The 18247-nt window shown below is 39.9% G+C and overlaps 3 protein-coding genes across 8 annotated transcripts in view; 2 read left to right on the forward strand and 1 right to left on the reverse strand.

Annotated features, from left to right (window-relative positions):
* The first annotated feature begins 1274 nt into the window (after positions 1-1274).
* On the forward strand, positions 1275-8551 carry il17rc (interleukin 17 receptor C). The gene is made up of 15 exons (XM_075461107.1): positions 1275-1723; positions 2057-2365; positions 2687-2921; positions 3247-3350; positions 3451-3565; positions 3738-3782; positions 3875-3993; positions 5170-5226; positions 5325-5382; positions 5481-5707; positions 6060-6113; positions 6212-6263; positions 6379-6474; positions 6929-6967; positions 7065-8551. The coding sequence occupies exons 2-15, from the start codon at positions 2267-2269 to the stop codon at positions 7637-7639; spliced, it is 1875 nt and encodes a 624-aa protein (XP_075317222.1). The 5' UTR covers positions 1275-1723; positions 2057-2266; the 3' UTR covers positions 7640-8551.
* Positions 8552-8639: 88 nt separating this feature from the next.
* creld1a (CRELD disulfide isomerase 1a) lies at positions 8640-13716 on the forward strand. 3 transcript variants are annotated; one of them, XM_075461109.1, is made up of 6 exons: positions 8640-9174; positions 10577-10797; positions 10891-10974; positions 11542-11637; positions 11727-11867; positions 11979-13716. In XM_075461109.1, the coding sequence occupies exons 2-6, from the start codon at positions 10626-10628 to the stop codon at positions 12206-12208; spliced, it is 723 nt and encodes a 240-aa protein (XP_075317224.1). In that variant the 5' UTR covers positions 8640-9174; positions 10577-10625; the 3' UTR covers positions 12209-13716. The 3 variants fall into 3 exon arrangements, with proteins under 3 accessions (XP_075317224.1, XP_075317223.1, XP_075317225.1); XM_075461108.1 differs by having other exon boundaries at positions 10626-10797; XM_075461110.1 differs by lacking the exon at positions 8640-9174 and having other exon boundaries at positions 10706-10793.
* Positions 13717-14282: 566 nt separating this feature from the next.
* The window catches only part of erc2 (ELKS/RAB6-interacting/CAST family member 2), a 45767-nt gene continuing 41802 nt past the window's right edge, over positions 14283-18247 (reverse strand). For all 4 annotated transcript variants that reach the window (XR_012769495.1, XR_012769493.1, XR_012769494.1 and 1 more), the window contains 2 exons: positions 18035-18237; positions 14283-17923 (listed from right to left, as the gene is read on the reverse strand). The gene's annotated coding sequence lies outside the window, so the exon portion shown is untranslated. The remainder of the gene's footprint in view (positions 17924-18034; positions 18238-18247) is intronic.

The raw sequence follows: 18247 nt of genomic DNA on the forward strand, positions 1-18247 counted from the left end.
ACTTTTCAGGAAATTAGGTTTATAGTTAAACTTGAACGTGCACTTTTGGGTGATTTGTCTAAAAGAGAGGTATTCTGAGTTATTATTTCTATCAACAACTCATGGTGAAGCAATACATCATTGCTAACATTGCTAAATGCTTCTTGAGAACCAAGTTAGCAATAAAGCCAGGCCTAATGTTTCCAGCTATGTGGTTGGACTTAAGTCATTTAAGATTTTACGAGCCTTAATTTCTGCTCATCGTGCCACTGTGTAAAGAATGCAGTAAATTTTAGCCTTAACTCGGAGAGAACCATAAGTGAAAGCTTTGGAAAGTCTCGTCACTGTTTACATAATGAGATGTTTTTACTGCTTTCATCTGTTTACATATGTCAGGCCTTTCAATATAACTGGCAACATAATAAATAGTCTAAAGTGAGGTGCATAAGTGTTTGGACAGTGCCACCTCTCAATTGCTTACGAATCAACTGTTCACCGAACTTTGTGGGACTTAAGGAATCACGCTAAATGATGCTGTAACTTTTGAATTGTTTCATGGAAAATTGTTGTTAAACCCCTTGAATTAGAGTGGAAATTTTACACGTTAATCACATTTTGACAATTTAATTCCAAATTAATTGTGGTGGTCAACACAAAAACTATTAACAAGTACTCATGAACCCCACTGCAACAGCACATGTTGAGGAGCAAATTAGCAATGAAGGGCTGTGAATGAAAGTGAAAAATAATTGTTGATTTATCAATGCTAATTGCAATGTGGAGACAAACAAAAATTCTCCTGTGTTCAGAACTTTGGTTAAATTAATTAATTTGAATGGAGAATAAACAGCTTATTATGCTTGATTTAATGTTCGGCTGCAGGTTGTTTAAACAGAGTTCAGATCGTATCTTGATCATAGTAGTCAGTTACTGTAAATGTTGTGGTCACAAATTCAGCAGTGCAAATCCTTGTAAAATTGCAAGCTTCAGTGTCATTGCCTCATAACAGTGGATACAAGGCTCCAGTAAAGTAGCTGTCCACCTCTGTTGTAACAAAGTAACTCTGATGTGCCTATTTGAAAGGCTCACAATAGGTGGTTCTCTTACTTATTTCCCAAGAGTGGACCTGGTTTCCTAACAGATTCAACATTATGTGGTCAAACCAGTTGAACTCCTGTGAGGCGTGTGTCGTTGTGTACCAAACTCCTCAGGCGGTTCATTGCGTTACTCGTGAGGGTCAAAGGCATGTGAATTCTTTAGAGTGGAGGCAGTAAACCCGTTTGTCAAGACGCAGTTTAACTGGGAACTGCAAGACAAGGAAAGGTATCACGCTCTGTCGCCCACAGACCAACTATGAATAGTTACTAGTTGAAATACCTCTCCATGAGAGGGTAAGTGCTAAAGGCGGAGCCTGGTTTTTGCTTTTAGAAACTTACCATTGGACTTTAACCCATAGGCTTTGTGTTGGATACTCTGTAAAGAGGGAAGTTTTGGCAGCCACAGCTTGTACACCTAAAGAAAAAAAAGACAGAGAGAGAGAGAGAGAGAGCGTGTGTGCGTATGTGTGTGTGAGGAACAGGGGAGAAAAGGGTGGCACATTTTCTGAGTAAGGACAGTGACGTTCCATGTGATGATGTTTTCATGAGTCAAACGCTCGTTGAGCACTTTGACAAGGAGCAGAGCGGAGCAACCTGTAGAAATACAGGATTTGAAATGGATAACCTAGCACTGATTTCCCAACACAGTAAGTGTAGATTGTTATTTTGTGAAATTACTTGTCTGAACAAATTACATTTCTAATGTTACTGCTAATGTTAATGTTTAATTAACATATTCCTATATCATCTCAAAGTCATTGAACTATTCACTTGTTTTGCTGGGATGTACTTTAAGAAGGGACTATCATACCCCATTCTAACTAAGTGGATCTATGAATTTGTCAAACCAAAAGAAAACATTTGTAAAAAGTTACTTTTAGACTGCCTTGTCTGAGGGATTTAGTTCACATTGAATTTGTTCAGATTGTGATTTGATGCAAAAAGAAAAGAATAATTGGTGTGTATCTTTGCTCCAACAGGCCATAAACGAAGGTGAAACCCAGTTTGTCTCAGTTTACTGCCTGTCATGCCAGAGCACACTCCCTGTCAGCATACCACCAAGTTAATCTTCTACCCAAAGGAATGAGAAGGAAGAAAATATTGCACCTGCTTGACAAGGTTTTCATGTTGCTCCAGGAGAGAGATATGTGTAGAAAACTCCTGTAAGACTCCGACAAAAGTGAAGCAGAATGTTTCTTTCACTCTGGTGTGTTTTATTGGGCCTCTGCGTGTCAGCCAGGGCTTTGGAGACTTCTGCATATGACAGAAATGACCTTATCTGCTCACAGGTACTGCATGGTGCACAGCTATAATACACTCAAGACTGCAGTCTTTGTACTGTAGAAAATCAACTACTGTCTATTGCTAGATAACACTTTTAATTTCCTTTTAGTGTTGACATAGCCTGTCCTGATATCTAATTTCCTTTGTCACTGATTAGGTGTTTTATTCTCAAACATTTCATTAAAAGCAGACAGTGAACTAAAATGAAGCCACCTGCCAGCTTGTCACAACACAGGGGTGTTACATGCAGTGGTAAACACTTGCTAGCTAATGCAATGAATTGTACAATAGCATTGCCTCTCCATTTTTTTTTGTCTTTTTTTAAGGGTCTTTCTGAATGCACAATGGAAGATGTTATTCCTCTGACAAGTGCAGAGGATACTGCGGATGTTAAAAAGCTAAATCCAGATTTCAAGCTCTGCTGTAAGGACGCAAAAAATTGTATATTGTGTCTAGTGATCGACACTGAGCTCTACATTCCTCCTGCTAAAGAAGTGGAAGATGAAGGCCACTCTGGGGCTGATGAGGAGGATTACAGTGTGGAGATGAGGAATGCAAAAGGTAGGCCTATGATAAACCCAGACCAAACTCCTCTTTGTTGTTGCTAGTCATTGTTACACAATACAATATTACAAGCAGAAACAGTTTTTACAGTTACCCAAGTTTCGCAGTCAGGTGTTGAGGAGTGTGTTGTTGGTACCATCACAGGATGAAACCCAGACCACACCGTGAATTAAACTGACTCAGTTTGTTGTATCTGTGTAAAGAGCAGGCATACTTTTCTGTGTCAGTATTTGAAATCAGATTTTTTTTTAGCCACACTAAGCAACGCCCTGCAACTTAATCTGTCTCAGTCCATTCTAATCTGCTTTCTCTGTTGAAATAGCGTCTGCGACGGTGTGTTACAAAGCAGCAGCCACCATGCCCACATGCAAGAAGGTGGAGTTCACAGTTAATCAGACAGCTCTTACTCACCGAAACCAGGCCAAGGTGCTGTTGATCTCCGTGTACTCTCTACTGCCATTAAGTGTGTGTTCACTTCCAGGCACGTCATCTTATTATCTCTGTTTGTGTGTGTGATTTATTACAGATGACCATAACGATCAATCAGCCAGATGAGTTTCCCTTCAGCAGCCGAATACATGTTTATCCTCCTAAAGACTTACATCTAAAGCAAGAAGTCGTTGCACCTTCTTTAGATGACGGTAAAGTTTTGACCACAGAGCACGTGTTGAAAAATTCACATCATTGTATGTCACAAAGTCGAGAGCTTCAGATATTATACAACAAAAGAAACCCAGTTACTCCCTATGACAATGTCTTATGACAGATCACTAGATGTGTGGCATTATGACACATATTCCTGTTTGTTCGCAGTGTGTTCCCAGAAGCAGCTGCTGAATCGTGTCCCAATGTGTCGAGGTGACAGTCAGACACACTAACATCCACATATACACATAGTGTTACCTGTGCCTTATTTGTCTATAGGAGCATAAAAATGGTTTTCTTTACAGTACCCACAGTCAGCAGTGTAATAAACCAGAAGACCAGTCAGATGGAGCTGCTGTTTGAGGAAAGGAATAACACCCTTCCCTCTATGTGTATCCAGTATGAGGAGAATGGAAGTTGTCAGGTCAGTGTGATCAGGGCTAATCAGTTCAGTTACAGGTTATTATTTACCTTTGGTGCCGAGGTGGAAGATGTGCTCATGTATCATAAGTAAATAAAAGAAGACAAACCACCATTACAGTGTTAAGAGTAATATTAATATTTTTAGATTTTTACTTCACTTCACATGTTGTTAGTAAATTGTGTCAAAGTGAAAATACTCATAATGAAGAACACCTTTTATCAGAATATTACTTGAAGCATTATATTCACATGTTCAACACACTTTTTCTGCATTTTCTGTCAAAGCTGGTGATGGAGTAGAGCGTTTTAACATTATCAGTTTGTATAATGTTTGGTAGTTTAAAGGACAAAGATTTTTGGAGAATATGTTTGTAAAGTTAGATAAAACAACAACAGCACTTTCCTGTCAGTGCATGGTAACACAGTCTGCTTGCCAGCACCTCAAAGGGTACTAATTACCATGTTATGTTAGTTGTAGGATTAGTTGCACTGACGTTAGCAGACTCCAAGGCATTAATGCTTCTATTAGACCAATACTCCTCAGGATTTTAGCTTCAGAGATTGTCAGCCTAATAATTTGGTGCCTTTCTCAAATAATTTGTTCAAAACAACACTCACAAAACCACATGAACACATGTACAGCCTTAAGGTCCTGGTTGTTTTTAACAGACTTCACCCTATGAGCACAACTTCAAATGAAAAGAAGGTTCAAAGAAAAGGATGAGGACAGTTTAAAGGAGTTGAAGTTTAAGTTCAAAATCAGAGTCAATTTAAAGCATTCACTGAAGGAATGGAGTCTTGAATGTTTGTCAAAATGACAGAAGGCTTGACTCCCTAAACCAGGAGCAATGATTAATACACACCATTCTGCCATGTTTTGGTTCAGCGAGTAGAACGATACAATCAGAGATCTGGTGAAAACATTGTTTTAATGAGCTGACTCTAGTGATATAGGACACCAAGAAAACTGATTTTGAGCACAATTTCCCATACAAAAAACCAACCAACCATGCCAATAAATGCAACAATTGTATTTATGTGTGTGACCTGCACAATACTTCTGACTGAGATGCATACAAATCAGAGGAAGTTTAGAAGTGGGTATACTCTTCTGTATGCCTGACACTACACCATTGGAATTCATTAAAGCTTTGTTGTATTCAATCTTTGTTGACAGAGTTGGAACCAGAAAACAATCCCACTACATTATGTGGCCCCTTGCATGTGTCTCCAGGTACAATTATTTTTATGACTTCTGGCTAATGCACCGACAGTCTTATTCAGACAAATGCGACCAATGTGGTTTTTTATTTTTATTTTTTTTTGTGATAGGCATGGGATGAGGATGAACAGTCAAGGCGCTCTAAATATTGCCCCTTCAAAAAAACAGGTCTGAATTTTTTTGTTTCTTTTTCAATTGCTGTCATTTCCTTTGCAGCACACTCGTGGGGGTAGTTTATGTTATGGTTCATATTTTCTTTGTTCTAGATTTTCCATACGACTTACAACAGGACATGTGGAAAAATGTGTCAGTCCACGTGCGTCTGGGAAAAATGAACGACAAGAGCGTCATGCTGTTGTGGAACTTGTCTGCTCCCTGCAGGCTGGAGGTTGAAGTGTGGCTCTGCTACAAAACTGGGAACTGCAGGGGGATAAATAACCTCAGGCAACTGCTAGAAAATGGTACATGGAGACAAAACAGCAAGGGACACTGGGTAAGAACAGCTAATATACTGAGGTTGCTATTCTTTTAGTCCCTCAACAACAAAACATTGTGATTGTATTTTCCCATAAGTAATTTGATTTCAGGAAAAATCCAGGAAAAAACAGTCTTCACTGTTTGTCACTTTCAAATGAATTTTGTGTATACTCTTGTTGGAGCTCTTCACAATATCATATGCTTTGTTTGTTAAATATTTGTTAGTCTTTTCCATCCTTCCACATACATTTCCTTGAAATTCGGCCTGACATATTTGGTGTTTTTAGATTAAATGTAACACTCTGTAGATTTCAACCTTTTCTGGTTTCGCAGTATCTGTGCGTAATTCACAGCTGTCTCTCTTTTAGGAAAATAAAGGTGTGTTTCAAAACATCGACGAACAGTTTTCACAATGTGTGATGGTAAAGTATTTACAAAACTCCTGACATATATCTATATATTATATTCCTGCTTAGTTAGTGAACATGGATAACGCAAATATGTACATTCCTTTATCCAGATAAAAGTAAAGGGAATGGAACATCAGTTTGGTCCAGTCTGTTCTCATGATAGTAAGTATTAAAATGACAGAAGCTGATGATGTTGGGGGATTATATATTTTCCAAAAAATGCAATAAAGTATGTGTTAATTGATCCTAACATAGTGGTGAATTGCGCTTCTTGCAGCTGGCAGATGGCGCTGGAGTCTTCTGGTTGTGGGTGTAATGCTGCTTGTTTGCGTGACGGCACTCGTGTTTTATTTCCTTCACGACTGTGTCAAGAGTGAGTAGTTTTCTGGTTTCCTCCTTAAATGTAAATGTAAATGTATTTTATTTATACAGCCCTTTACAGACAATCCTTACGATGTACCAAAGTGCTTTACAACAGGTAATAAATAAAGAGAAGAATAAGTAAAAACAAATAAAAACAATAAAAGAACAGTGAAAGCAATAAAATACAACAAAATCAAATAAGATAAAATAAGATAATGTATATGTGTTAAAATTCCACAAAAACATACAATACAGATGAGACAGAGTGATGTCATTTGCAACCAGGCCATGATAGAATATGCATAATAGAATCACACAAAGGCTCCTGTTGACTCTTTCATCATCGACTCATCATGACTCATTTGCCTTGTGCAGTTTGTGGATCAAATATTTGTGTTAAGATAGTTACCGTTTTGGTGTTGATCTGTCAGCTTTATTTCCCTATACTGTTCTGATTTTTTTAGTGTGGGCGTGGAGCTGGCATCATGGTGGATTTGTGAAGGGTGAGTTTTTTTTTCTGCTTCACTTGAAAAAATATGCACACACACATGAAATCTCAATGATACAAGACATGTCTGACCCTTGTTTTTCACTCTTAAGTTGGACGGAAGGGCCACGTGGTGCTGCTGAGCCCCCCAGATGTGGATGATAGTGTTTCAGAGTCAGTACATCATCTTGGGTCCTACCTCTGCAACCAGGGCTTCAGTGTGTCCGTGGACCAGTGGAGCAGGAAGGAGCAGTGCACTCTGGGACCTCTGCCGTGGCTGCACTCGCAGCTGCAGAAGCTCAGCAGCATGGGCGGTCGAGTTTTGCTTGTTTTGAGCCACCGAGCCTTGGATAGAATAGAAGAGTGGACCCACTTGAACAGAGATGGAGACGGAGCAGAACCACAACAGTTAAAGTCTCCTTACTCGGACCTGTTTACAGCCTCCCTGTTCTACATTCACGCATACAAACAGCAGAGCAGAGCTGGGGAACATTTTTTTCTGGTGAAATTTGACTCCCAGCCTAAACAGTGGCCCACCAGCGACAGGAGACTACCGGATCTGCTTCACGGGCTGCCTCTGTTCCACCTCCCCGCTCAGACTCAGTCACTCTTAACTGAGCTGGCTGTCATAGAAACTGACAACGGGTTAGGTAAAAGGATGTGGACAGGATGGATGTGGGGCACTTGAGGAAGATGTTGGATAAAGACAATTTTGCCACGTTGATGTAAATACCTTTGGGCAAACGTGTGGATGAAACCTTTGAATTGCCCAGAAATGTCATAAAAAAACATTCTTGTACTATAAACATGAAAGACTCATCTGGACTGGATGTGATGAAGATGCGATACTCTCTCGTTACTACAATATGATATTGATATTTTAATGGTTAACAAATTTACAACAAGTCAGTTATATATCAGTTGTCTGTTCATACCCTCGCATGTGACCCATTCTGTAAAGTACCAGCCCAACAAGCATTGGAAGGGAAATACGACTCATAAGAACATTTGAACATCAAACACCATTCTCAAGCTTTTACTTTAACACTTTAACAAACCACAAAATCCTCAGAAAGGGGGGAGTTGATGGTACGCTACATGTAACACTTTCAGTCATTCACGAACTCACAATGAGTGTTCAGGACCAACCTATATCAGCTGCCAGAACACAATTGGTTACCTTCATGGATTCATACCACATTGCTGGCTGCCTTGGAACACACTACCTTACCACAAAAGTTTGTCACTTCCTGGTTGTGTTTAGGCAATAACACCACATGATCATGATGAGGGCTAATTTACATTTATTTCACAAGGCGACCGTCAATCTCATTAATCCCATTTTTACACTTAGCACGCAGACGCTCTCGTGACCATATCATCATGAGAAGAGTAGAAGACCTATGCGTTCATATTTAAGAGAAGGAGAGTCTCTAAATTTCATAAAACGGTTTCTATCATTCATGCAGTGATGTTACTTATGCTTTGCAGCCAGTTCCTTTCTGCTTGTATAGGTTCAATGATAAGCTGAAGCAACTGGGCAGTGAATGTTTTGACTACCGTCACCAGACATTAATAAATCATCTTTGTTGTGAACAGAGTAAGCAGACTTGTGAGGCTTTGTTGAAGCTGTGTAGAGTGACTGTGTATGATTTAAAAAAAGGGGAAACAATGGGGATCATGTTTACTGTTAAGAATACCTGTTTAAGTCGTTCATGTAGGTTTGTGACATAGAGTAGCTGCATTAGAATGAGATCACACAGGTTACAAAGATCAGTTTGCACTTGGTTTTGCTTTTTTCATGGGATTTGGTGCCCTTAAAATATAGAATGGAGTCTTTTTATTTAGGCCGCAAAACGTTTCACCTGAAATCCAGCAGACATATCATATCATATCATACAGTTTACGCCTGTCTAAAAATAAATGTTCTTGTGCCATGTGATTGGTTCTGTCAGGAGAAGCCGGTGGATCTCATTGGAGCAATGTCGTGTCAGTTTTCCGAGCACGCAGAAGTGCTTGTTAAGAGTTTTCTTACATTCCGGAGGGGCGGCGATACATAGCTTACACGAGGCTCCGCTCGCTCGGGATGTTTTAGTCCCAGTCAGGTCACAGTTTGTACTCAAACATAATAGAAGCCGATCAGGTGTCACGCGCGTCTCGGTCGGATTCACTGCGTATAAACTCGACAAAGACGATTTGGTTTTACAAGGTAGCCACACGGAGGTGAGTAATACTCATAACATAAGTTTATCTTTGGAGTTTATTTTTAAATCCACTCTACAGCTGCTGTGTTAACTGTTTCAGTGTCAAGTTCACTGTGAGTGGAGACTTGACATGTTGAACCCCAGCTGGAGAAAGCTTTTACACAGTGGTATTAAAGATTTAAAAAAAAAAATGTTTTAAAGTCCCGAGACTTTTCAATTCAGTAAAAACAGCAGTGATATAGTTCGTGCAATAGAAAGTCAATTTCTATTCCTCTGACAAGCAGTCGCCCTGGACGCTCGTTGAACAGAGCGTCGCTTTGGACAGACACGCACAGGTTTCACAAGCAACCTCTCCCCACACCACTCTCTCTCTCGTGCCTGCGCAGTCGAAACGCGCATGGTGCACGAGTTATTTTATTGCCTGCACGCTCTCACTCGCATTGAAAAAAAAAAAAAAAAAAAAAAACTCCCTCGAATAGTCTAAAATCCGGGATATTTTATCCGACTCGCGGGCATCCGTGATTAACTATCAATATCAGGGAGACTCCCGGACCTTCCGGGAGACTTGGGATGTCTGACAATGTATACATCACATTTGTTACAATACATCAACAAATCCTTGAAACATTTCTTTATTTTATGTAAAGCTTTAATATGTTGAAGTAAATGCAGCTGTCCGATCTATAGTGGAGAAAAGCAACAATTTCCTCTTGAATATAATGAAATATTAAGCCTTTAAAAGGGCATGCAGTTTAAATACGCCAATAGAAATGAGTAAACAAACAGATCTCACCTGTCACTTCATAAAAGAATAAAATAATATGCTGTTTTTAAAGAATATCATAGGGTATTAACTGAAGTATGCATCAAAGCCACTGAAGGTAAAGTGATGAACACTGATCGTCCTGTAACTTGCAGGATTCTGCTGGGAAAACCTGCATCCTGGATGCCAGTTTAACACTTGCTACCTAACTAACTTTTTTTAAGACCAGCCCACACCCCTCCCAATCCCCATGCCCCCGATATGGCAACCCCTTACAGGAGCTGCCTCCCCAGCATGACAGCAGATGGCCCCTCAAAAGCCACTGAGGAAAATCACAGAAAAAAACATCAAAGAGTCCGAGGTTTTCACCCAGCCTCCAGACTCCAAAAATACCAATCTGATAGAAGCAAACCCAGTCCACAGAGACCCCAGCCTGCAATCCACGGAGCCCAAAGGATCTGTTCCTCACGCCCTGGTACCACACACCCAAGGACACCATAAGCTGTTCTTTGGTATAGTCTTGAGTGGTCTTTGGAAAGCTTGAGGAGGACATAGTCAATATTAGGCAGGTGGTCATAAGATGATGGCTGATCGTGTGAATTTACAAAATCACTTGTGCACTCTTACACGTGCATTGTAACATGTGTTGTTTTCCTAGTTTTCAATCAAACTTAACTGCGAATTTGACGGCTTCATCCTCTGGTCAGATGGGAGTGAGCAGGCTTCACAGAAGCCTGCTGCAGTGTGCGTTATTGTGGGGTCTGTTGGCTGTTCTTGTGCGTGGCTGTCCAGATGCCTGCAGCAAGTGTTCAAGGCAGGAAAAGGACCAATGTGAAGAATGCAGAGCTGGATGGACACTCCATAATAAAACATGTGTAGGTACTGTACTCAGGGTTTCACACGTAAGCCAAGAAATCATCCCATGTACATGGGATTAAACATTAAATGTGCTCATGTTTTGATTTGTTTCAGACATCGACGAGTGTGGCACCGAGCTGGATAACTGTTCTCCAAACGGTTACTGCTTTAACACAGAAGGATCCTTTGAGTGCAGAGGTCAGTGCCACAGAGATGTCATGACAATGTTAAAAGGTCGCGTTCCGTTTCTGTAACCTGTCCAGGAACTACAATGAAAACCAGTCTTTTGCTTTATTCGGGCACATTTACATTCTTTTTTTTCCATTTTTTTCTTTTTCTGGATCCCAAGAAAAAGTGAAAACTGACAAAAATGAATAAAACAAGGGTAGAGATGTCAAAAATACATGTGAAATGTATCAATATTATACCAGTGAATAATGAAGTTAGTTAATTAATCTCAACAGAAATTACATATTTTCCTTTAAATGGGGTATTTTAGGCTTCTCTTTTATTTTTCATATATCATTTCACAGTGTGTGTGCTCATATTACTAGTTGTGATGAAAATAAAACACTGGCACACGCCTGAAAGAAACATTTCAAACAGTTTGCTGGTGTGAATACCTGTGGGCAGGTAAGGAGCCAAGAGAAGTAACCCAAACACGTTTTTCATTGGTTCTGAAAATGGAATGTTACTTCCTGTCTGATCTTATCGATTGATATTTAGTTATTGTTAGGGGAACGTAAATGGTTACTGTTTTCTCAGGCTGTGATGTGGCCTGTGTGGGCTGTATGGGTGGTGGACCGGCTCGCTGCAGGAAATGTGCTTCTGGATACAGACTGACAGGGTCCAAATGTTTGGGTAATTACAGATTTAAAAAACCAAAAAACACTTTGTGTGTTATTTAGATATCGCATGCATCAGTCTCCCTTTGCCTTTCCTTTGTTCAGACATAGATGAATGTAGTGACTGGGTACTTGCCTGTCACGGCCTGGATGACATTTGTATCAACACAGAGGGTTCTTTTCACTGTGACTGTGCAGAAGGCTTCATCCGCAAGAACAGTGTTTGTGTGAGGAAGCGAGTGCCCAGTGAGTACCATCTCATTTCGACCATGCACGTGTAAAAGCTTGAACACACAAACCAACTCAGACCAAAAAAGCAGTGACCTCCTCCTCACCCTCTTTCATCTCCTTCTGCAGGTGTTCAGGAGAAAGGTTTGTTTGAGGACATCCAGGATGACGAAGTGGAGGTGCTGCAGCAGATGGTTTTTGGGGTGGTGCTCTGTGCTTTGGCCACACTTGCGGCCAAGGGAGATCTGGTCTACACGTCTGTGTTCATAGGAGCAGCTGCAGCCATGGCAGGTTACTGGCTCTCTGACAGAGGGGACCGTTTGATAGACAGCTTCCTGAAGGGACATAAAGACTCTTAACTGTCACATGCAGGCAAACTGATTAGTAAGGACTCAAAGGTGTATCCAAGTATTTGATTTTGAAAGTTAGGTCAGAAGCTGCATAGTAGGGCTGTGAATCTTCATATAATGTGGTTTGATGCGGTTCAATTCCAGTTCTTGAGGTCACGATTCAGTTCAAAATCCCCTCTTGAATCAGAACAATTCATAATTCAGTGCCAAAGAATACTCATTCCAGTAACAGAGTAAAGGAAGTATGTGTGGTTTGCAGGTGTTATATTCAAAATTATTTGTAGACAAGGCCTCCTTCCTTATTATGTGATAACCGTATTTGACTCAAATCTAAGCCTTCCACTCTGCCGTATGAGCATAGGTCTTGAGATAAAACAAGCCATGGATGTCCGTCTTTTTTTAATGCATATTCACTCTTTGCTTGAAGTTTGGGGACATGCTAATGCATTGGTTAGAAGCTGAACTATAAACTTTTCAACATCTTTCAACTCTGGATGGCGGCAGATGATGTGAGTTAAGACGTGTGGCATTTTCAAAGTACTTGACTTTCCTTCTGCCAACCTTGCATGTTAAAGGAACAAATGAACTGGGATTTTTTTTTTGTAATTTGTGAATCGATTCTATATCTTTGAAAATGAAAATCCAGATTATTGTGTGAGTCAACTTTACAGCTGTAGTTTCAGTTAGTGGCAGTCACCTGCCAAGCCTGCTGGTAGACTAATGAATTAAATGGAGCAATGGCTTGATAAGTTAGCAGTGATTAAACTTTCAACGTGAAATACTTCCAACTAGCACCTTTAAATGAGTTCAGACGAAGGAAATGAGTCTTGTGTCCATATTGTGGACAAACAAATTATTCCATATAATCTTTGGTTGATGAAGTTATTCATCATGTTTCTGCCATCTAAAGTTGGTGGCCAAAAGGAATAGTTTTAAAATGCTGTTACAGCTTAAAGGAAGAAGCAGCTTAGGTCAAGACTCGCGTTAGCAAAGTCCTTGCCTTGACTGTGGGAAAGCAACAATTCATTATGCCCAAAGTCTTGTGTAAGACTAAAAAATACAGCACAGACTTGATGCCCAGCATGGAGGTATTAAAGAAAAAAGACTCATGAAAATAGTTTTGAGGAGTGCTGCTGAATTTGACATGAATTTGACATACTTTTGCTAATTTTTATTGGCCCATAGAGAAACTGATCATTGCTTGCGATGAAAAGATGCCCAGTTGAGAAGCTGTGAGATGACTTGAACAAGTGTGTTCATTTTGGGCTCGCATCTGTCAAAAGAAGTGCTTAGCCTCATGATTTTTCTAACGCTGCTTTCGTGTACCTAGTTGTAAACGACTGTCCGGTGTGTTTTTTAGCAGCCACAAATCAATTTTGCTGAATAGCTTTAAAGTTCCAGTGTGTAACATTGAGGAAAATCAACTGGCAGAATTGTAATATGATATTTATTACTATGTTTTCAAAGGTGCAGAATCACTTAAAAATAAAAAGATCATTTTTGGCTACATTTCACAAGGATTTCATATTTACAAAACTACATGGGTTTGATTCTGTGGATTCTGGAGAGTTGTACTACCGCGTTGCTATGGTAGCCCACAGAAGACGAAACGAAAAACTGACTTTTGAGTCTTTGACATTTTTTGGTGATTTTAACTAGTTTTTCCTATACTTGGAAGGGACAGATGGAGGGTATTTAGCTGGTTGCAATATCCAGTTTCACCATTAGATGTCCCTAAATTCTGCACAATCCTCCTTTATACCAGAATTGATGTTTTTGTGCATTGTTACATAACATTATTTTCCTGATACACCATATCAATCAACACTTTAAAGGTGTTCCACATGTTTTTCAGAACACAAATGCTTAAATAAGTATGGCACACCCAGTTTGAAACCACTTCCAACTTTGGAGTCCTAAAGTTTGTAACTCAAGGTGACAGTCAGCGTTATGAACGTATTTTTATTCACCGTCAGTCCTTGTTAGTAAATGTTAAGATCCGAGACTCAGTGCTTTAATGAAAGCATGTAAACAAGTGTCAGATAAACAGATTTTAAATTAGAGTAGAAAAATGACTAACAAAGACAGAAAGAAAGTCACCTTTATTTGATGGATATAAACAAGCTGGCCAACAATCAATAATATTATTCTGATACAGCACATACAATAGCAAACTGGGGCACTGAGGACAGCCTCCTATTGTTGAAAAAAAACAAACAAACTGAACATTACATAGTATCCATGCTTCAGAACTTCCTCAGTCTCTCTTGTTTTTCTGTAGCGACTTTCTTTGATAAAGTTTTTTAAATAGATTTATCTCTTTCACATGATTAACGCTCGCGCGCACACACACACTCACTCGTTAAACAAAAAATTGCAGTTATGCACACACACACTCAACTCTCTTTTTTGAGTACATTTACACCAGCAACCCCAAAAACATGCTGCACTCACAAAACTGCACAGGCTGTCTACTAAGGGGACACAGTAAGTGAGACACACGTCACTCTCAAACACAACATCACACCGTCACTATGCACGATGCAGATGCAGGTAATGTATGAGGAAATGACGCTTCATGGTAGATTAGCTCACGTTCACACAAATGATCATTCAGCATGCTGGACACACATTGAATTTGTTCCTAAAGTCTTTACTGTACAGCTCAGAACGTTTACTTGTACAAACAGTACAGTCTCAAACTGGCATATTTGATAAGCTGAAACCATAGAAAAAAAAATAAAGCTTAACTCGAAAAAAAAAAAAAAATTAAGAATAAAAAAAGTAAAAACGCAGTATTTGCTCTGTCAAACAAAAATATTTCTGGCATTGGTCACAGTGATTTATCAAATCCAAAGATTTCAGCGACAAACACAAAAAGAAAAAACAACCTGTTCACAGCGATAAGGAGAAAACGTATGGTAGGCTTTTCATACTTCTTTTGAAGGCCTTTTAAAAATGAATCTACAGGCTTTTCTACACCGCTGCTTCTAGGCACAGATGAATCCTTGCCTTCCATGACTCCCAGCACTGAGTCTGATGTCACTAATTCAAGAAATAAGCCTCTGCCTCTAAGCCTTTTTTTTTTCCCCTTTTTTTTTTTTTTTTTGACACAAGTAGAGAAATCGCTCTGCATAGAGAACAGGATCCATACATCATCACCTTCAGTTGGCACGTAATGTAAAAACCAGCATGCATGGGCACAATTAAAATGTTCCATGTTGTCTATACCATGCAAATCATATATGCTATATCATGGTAGGAAAACTCCCTACTTCAAGTATTCAGTAGATAAGGACCTGAAAATGGAGGATTCGTACTCCACCCCCTGATGGTGAAGTGAGAGGATTTGCTCCTCTGTCTGTTTGCATTGTCTTCTCCTTTTTTAAAGAAAAAAAAAAATCCAAATCAGGACCTTAACCTCAACATTTGTAAACACCAACAGAAAAGTCTTAGAGATCCGGTAGATTCTTCGTCAGTGACGGGAGCCGTAACGTGGATTAACAGACGTGTAAAAAATGATGCGCGAATCATCTCAGTTTGTGAAAGATGGCTCGATGGAAAGACGTTTATATACAACAACCAACATTTTGACACACAGGCACCATGAGGGGAGGGAGGGGAAACTTGGATCTAGTAACAGTCTACTTCGTTTTTTTTCACAATACTGTAACACCATGTGTTGGTTTTTCTACTTTATCAGCTGTAACGGTCACACACATCACCACTTCTGTTTACATGACGACAACGACAAGAACGCACACAAAGGAAATGCATCCAGACAGAGTCACTGAAACCTCTACTTGGAGGATATTTTGATCGTCCTCATTCACAAGTGCAAGCATCTGACTGCTGAGTGCAGCAGACGCAATCTCACTGCTACCTGTGAGCTACAAAATTAGAAAAAAAACAAAACTTTCTTTTTTTTTAAACATTTAAAGTTGTCACCACAGGCCAAGTGGTCTTCAGCTGAGTTGCTTTTCACTTTAAGAAAGGAATGTAATAATGTCTTTTCTTGACTTCTAGATAGATTTGGATACACGTTAATATTTTCCATAAACCACTGCACTTCTAAAGCTCTTCTGTTTTTCTGGGCTGTCCTATATTTTCAGACAGGGAATGTTAACTTGCTGCTGAGGGGTTTTCTCACAACATACAACTCAGATGAAAATCGTACCACTCAAGGCTCTAAATAAGACACCTCTGACCTCCAGCCAGTTAGAAAAATAACCATGAAGGAAAAAAACATATATAGTATATCTTGTCAGTCTGACACGATTTTCTGACCACATATAGACACACTCTATAGATTTCTCTCTATATGTATAATATATGCATATCTATCATGTGTACAGATTTTACGAGGCACAGGCCTCCTTGTTGAGAAGGAGAAAACAAGTCACGATGTGTGGGGAGATCACACAGACTACTGCTGAGAGAGCACATGGGAGAGGGAAATAGGAGTATACTGTAGGTCAGAGACTAAGGTGTAAGTGGTACAATTAAACCTGCAGGGAAAACATCTACTGGACACTTTCTCCACTTCATAGTCTATTATGATGCTTATAGTGATTCCCCCGTCGTCAAATTGTATGTACAAAATAGTCTTTTACAGTTGTTTGTGAAGCTCATCATGGGATCAAGTCCCTTCACTGTAAAAGGACTAAAAGACGCTCTTGTTAGGTCTTCTGACACCATTTAGTTTGAGCACCAGCAAAAGCACCATTAGTAAAAATTCCTGTAACACAGAGGTGCATAGGTGCATAGTCTCGGAAAATCTAAATAATCTGATGAGTATTTTCTGATCACTCTCTTGGCCATTCTGATTGGGTGAATGATTACAGTTGGATTTACTTTAAATACAGATGGAAAATAAAAATCTGTTCCCTCTACGTTTACATCTGCATAGATAAATTCTTTTTATTTGACTAACTCTGATTAAAATGAGGTAACATGAAGAAAAACATTGATGACAGACAGAGCCTTGAGGTTTAAACTAGCCCCAAAGCTCAACTTGCCGTGCTCGTGCAGCCAAGGAGACACTGCAGGCAAGGCTCAAGGCGCTCAGTCGATCAGCCCAAAGTGCTTCCTTGTGCTAACGAGAAATCATAACTGAAAACCTAAAATCACTCAAATCTGGCATATGTGGAACATGCTGGTAAGAGGACACCATCACACTTAGAAATGCTTAATTAAAGAATTTAAATGTTAGATGGGTGGGGGCATATAAGAAGATGTCAATTAGTGGTCACTGTGCGGCACAAAAGATAATACAGCTCATCAATGCAATCAGATGATGTAAACAACAGAAGAGGCTCTGCACAATGCGGTTCGTGATAGCCAGGTAGAGAGGTCAGATGTCATCAGGTGGGTCAGGAGGGCAGTGAGGACTGAGGAAACCATGACGGAGTCAAGCGTAGGAGCCAATCAGAGCCAGAGAAGTGAGTCAGGCAGGAGGAAACCACGATTTTGAAACAGTAAAAGGACTTAGGGTGCGAGAAACAGTCATGAGAATTCTGCTGGGAGGAGGAAGAGGGCTTGTTCAGACAGGCGAGGTGATTTCTGTGAGACCTCTGATGCATGAAGGCCATTTTGATCACAAGTCATAGCAACAATTTGACAAGCAGAAGACCCGGCACTAGAGGGCATCACATTGAGGATCGTTTTGTGAAGGTAGTGGAGGATGTCTCATTCTGTTCACCCTAAGTGGAGGCCCCACATCACCTTAAGAAGAACATGAAGACAAGGACTGTGAGATGCAGTTGGGAAATGAAACAACATCACAAATTTGTCAAGCTTTTAGTTGTGTGTCTAACAAAAAACTTGTGAAATCACCTGCTCAGCTGTCATTCTCCATGCAGAACCTGCACACTTGACTGTCTCCTCTTCTTTCCCAGCGAGAAAAAAAACGAAAAAAAAAAACAAAGCAGAGGTCTCACTGCTCAGAAGTATTGACTGATTGAACGTAATACATTTTTAGTTGGGTGGTGTTTCAACATCATGGCATGGTTGTGCTCCTCCAGTAGTGACTGAATCATCTGAATGTGA

This window comes from Odontesthes bonariensis, chromosome 3, assembly GCF_027942865.1.
Source record: "Odontesthes bonariensis isolate fOdoBon6 chromosome 3, fOdoBon6.hap1, whole genome shotgun sequence".
NCBI lineage: Eukaryota > Metazoa > Chordata > Actinopteri > Atheriniformes > Atherinopsidae > Odontesthes > Odontesthes bonariensis.

Coding starts and splice junctions, on each gene's coding strand:
- il17rc (XM_075461107.1), top strand. CDS start 2,267: ATGTTTCTTTCACTCTGGTGTGTTTTATTGGGCCTCTGCGTGTCAGCC. Junction 6,114..6,211: donor AGTTTTCACAATGTGTGATG/GTAAAGTATTTA, acceptor TCCTTTATCCAG/ATAAAAGTAAAGGGAATGGA. Junction 6,968..7,064: donor TCATGGTGGATTTGTGAAGG/GTGAGTTTTTTT, acceptor TTCACTCTTAAG/TTGGACGGAAGGGCCACGTG.
- creld1a (XM_075461108.1), top strand. CDS start 8,875: ATGTTCTTGTGCCATGTGATTGGTTCTGTCAGGAGAAGCCGGTGGATC. Junction 9,175..10,625: donor TACAAGGTAGCCACACGGAG/GTGAGTAATACT, acceptor TCCTCTGGTCAG/ATGGGAGTGAGCAGGCTTCA. Junction 11,638..11,726: donor GACAGGGTCCAAATGTTTGG/GTAATTACAGAT, acceptor TCCTTTGTTCAG/ACATAGATGAATGTAGTGAC.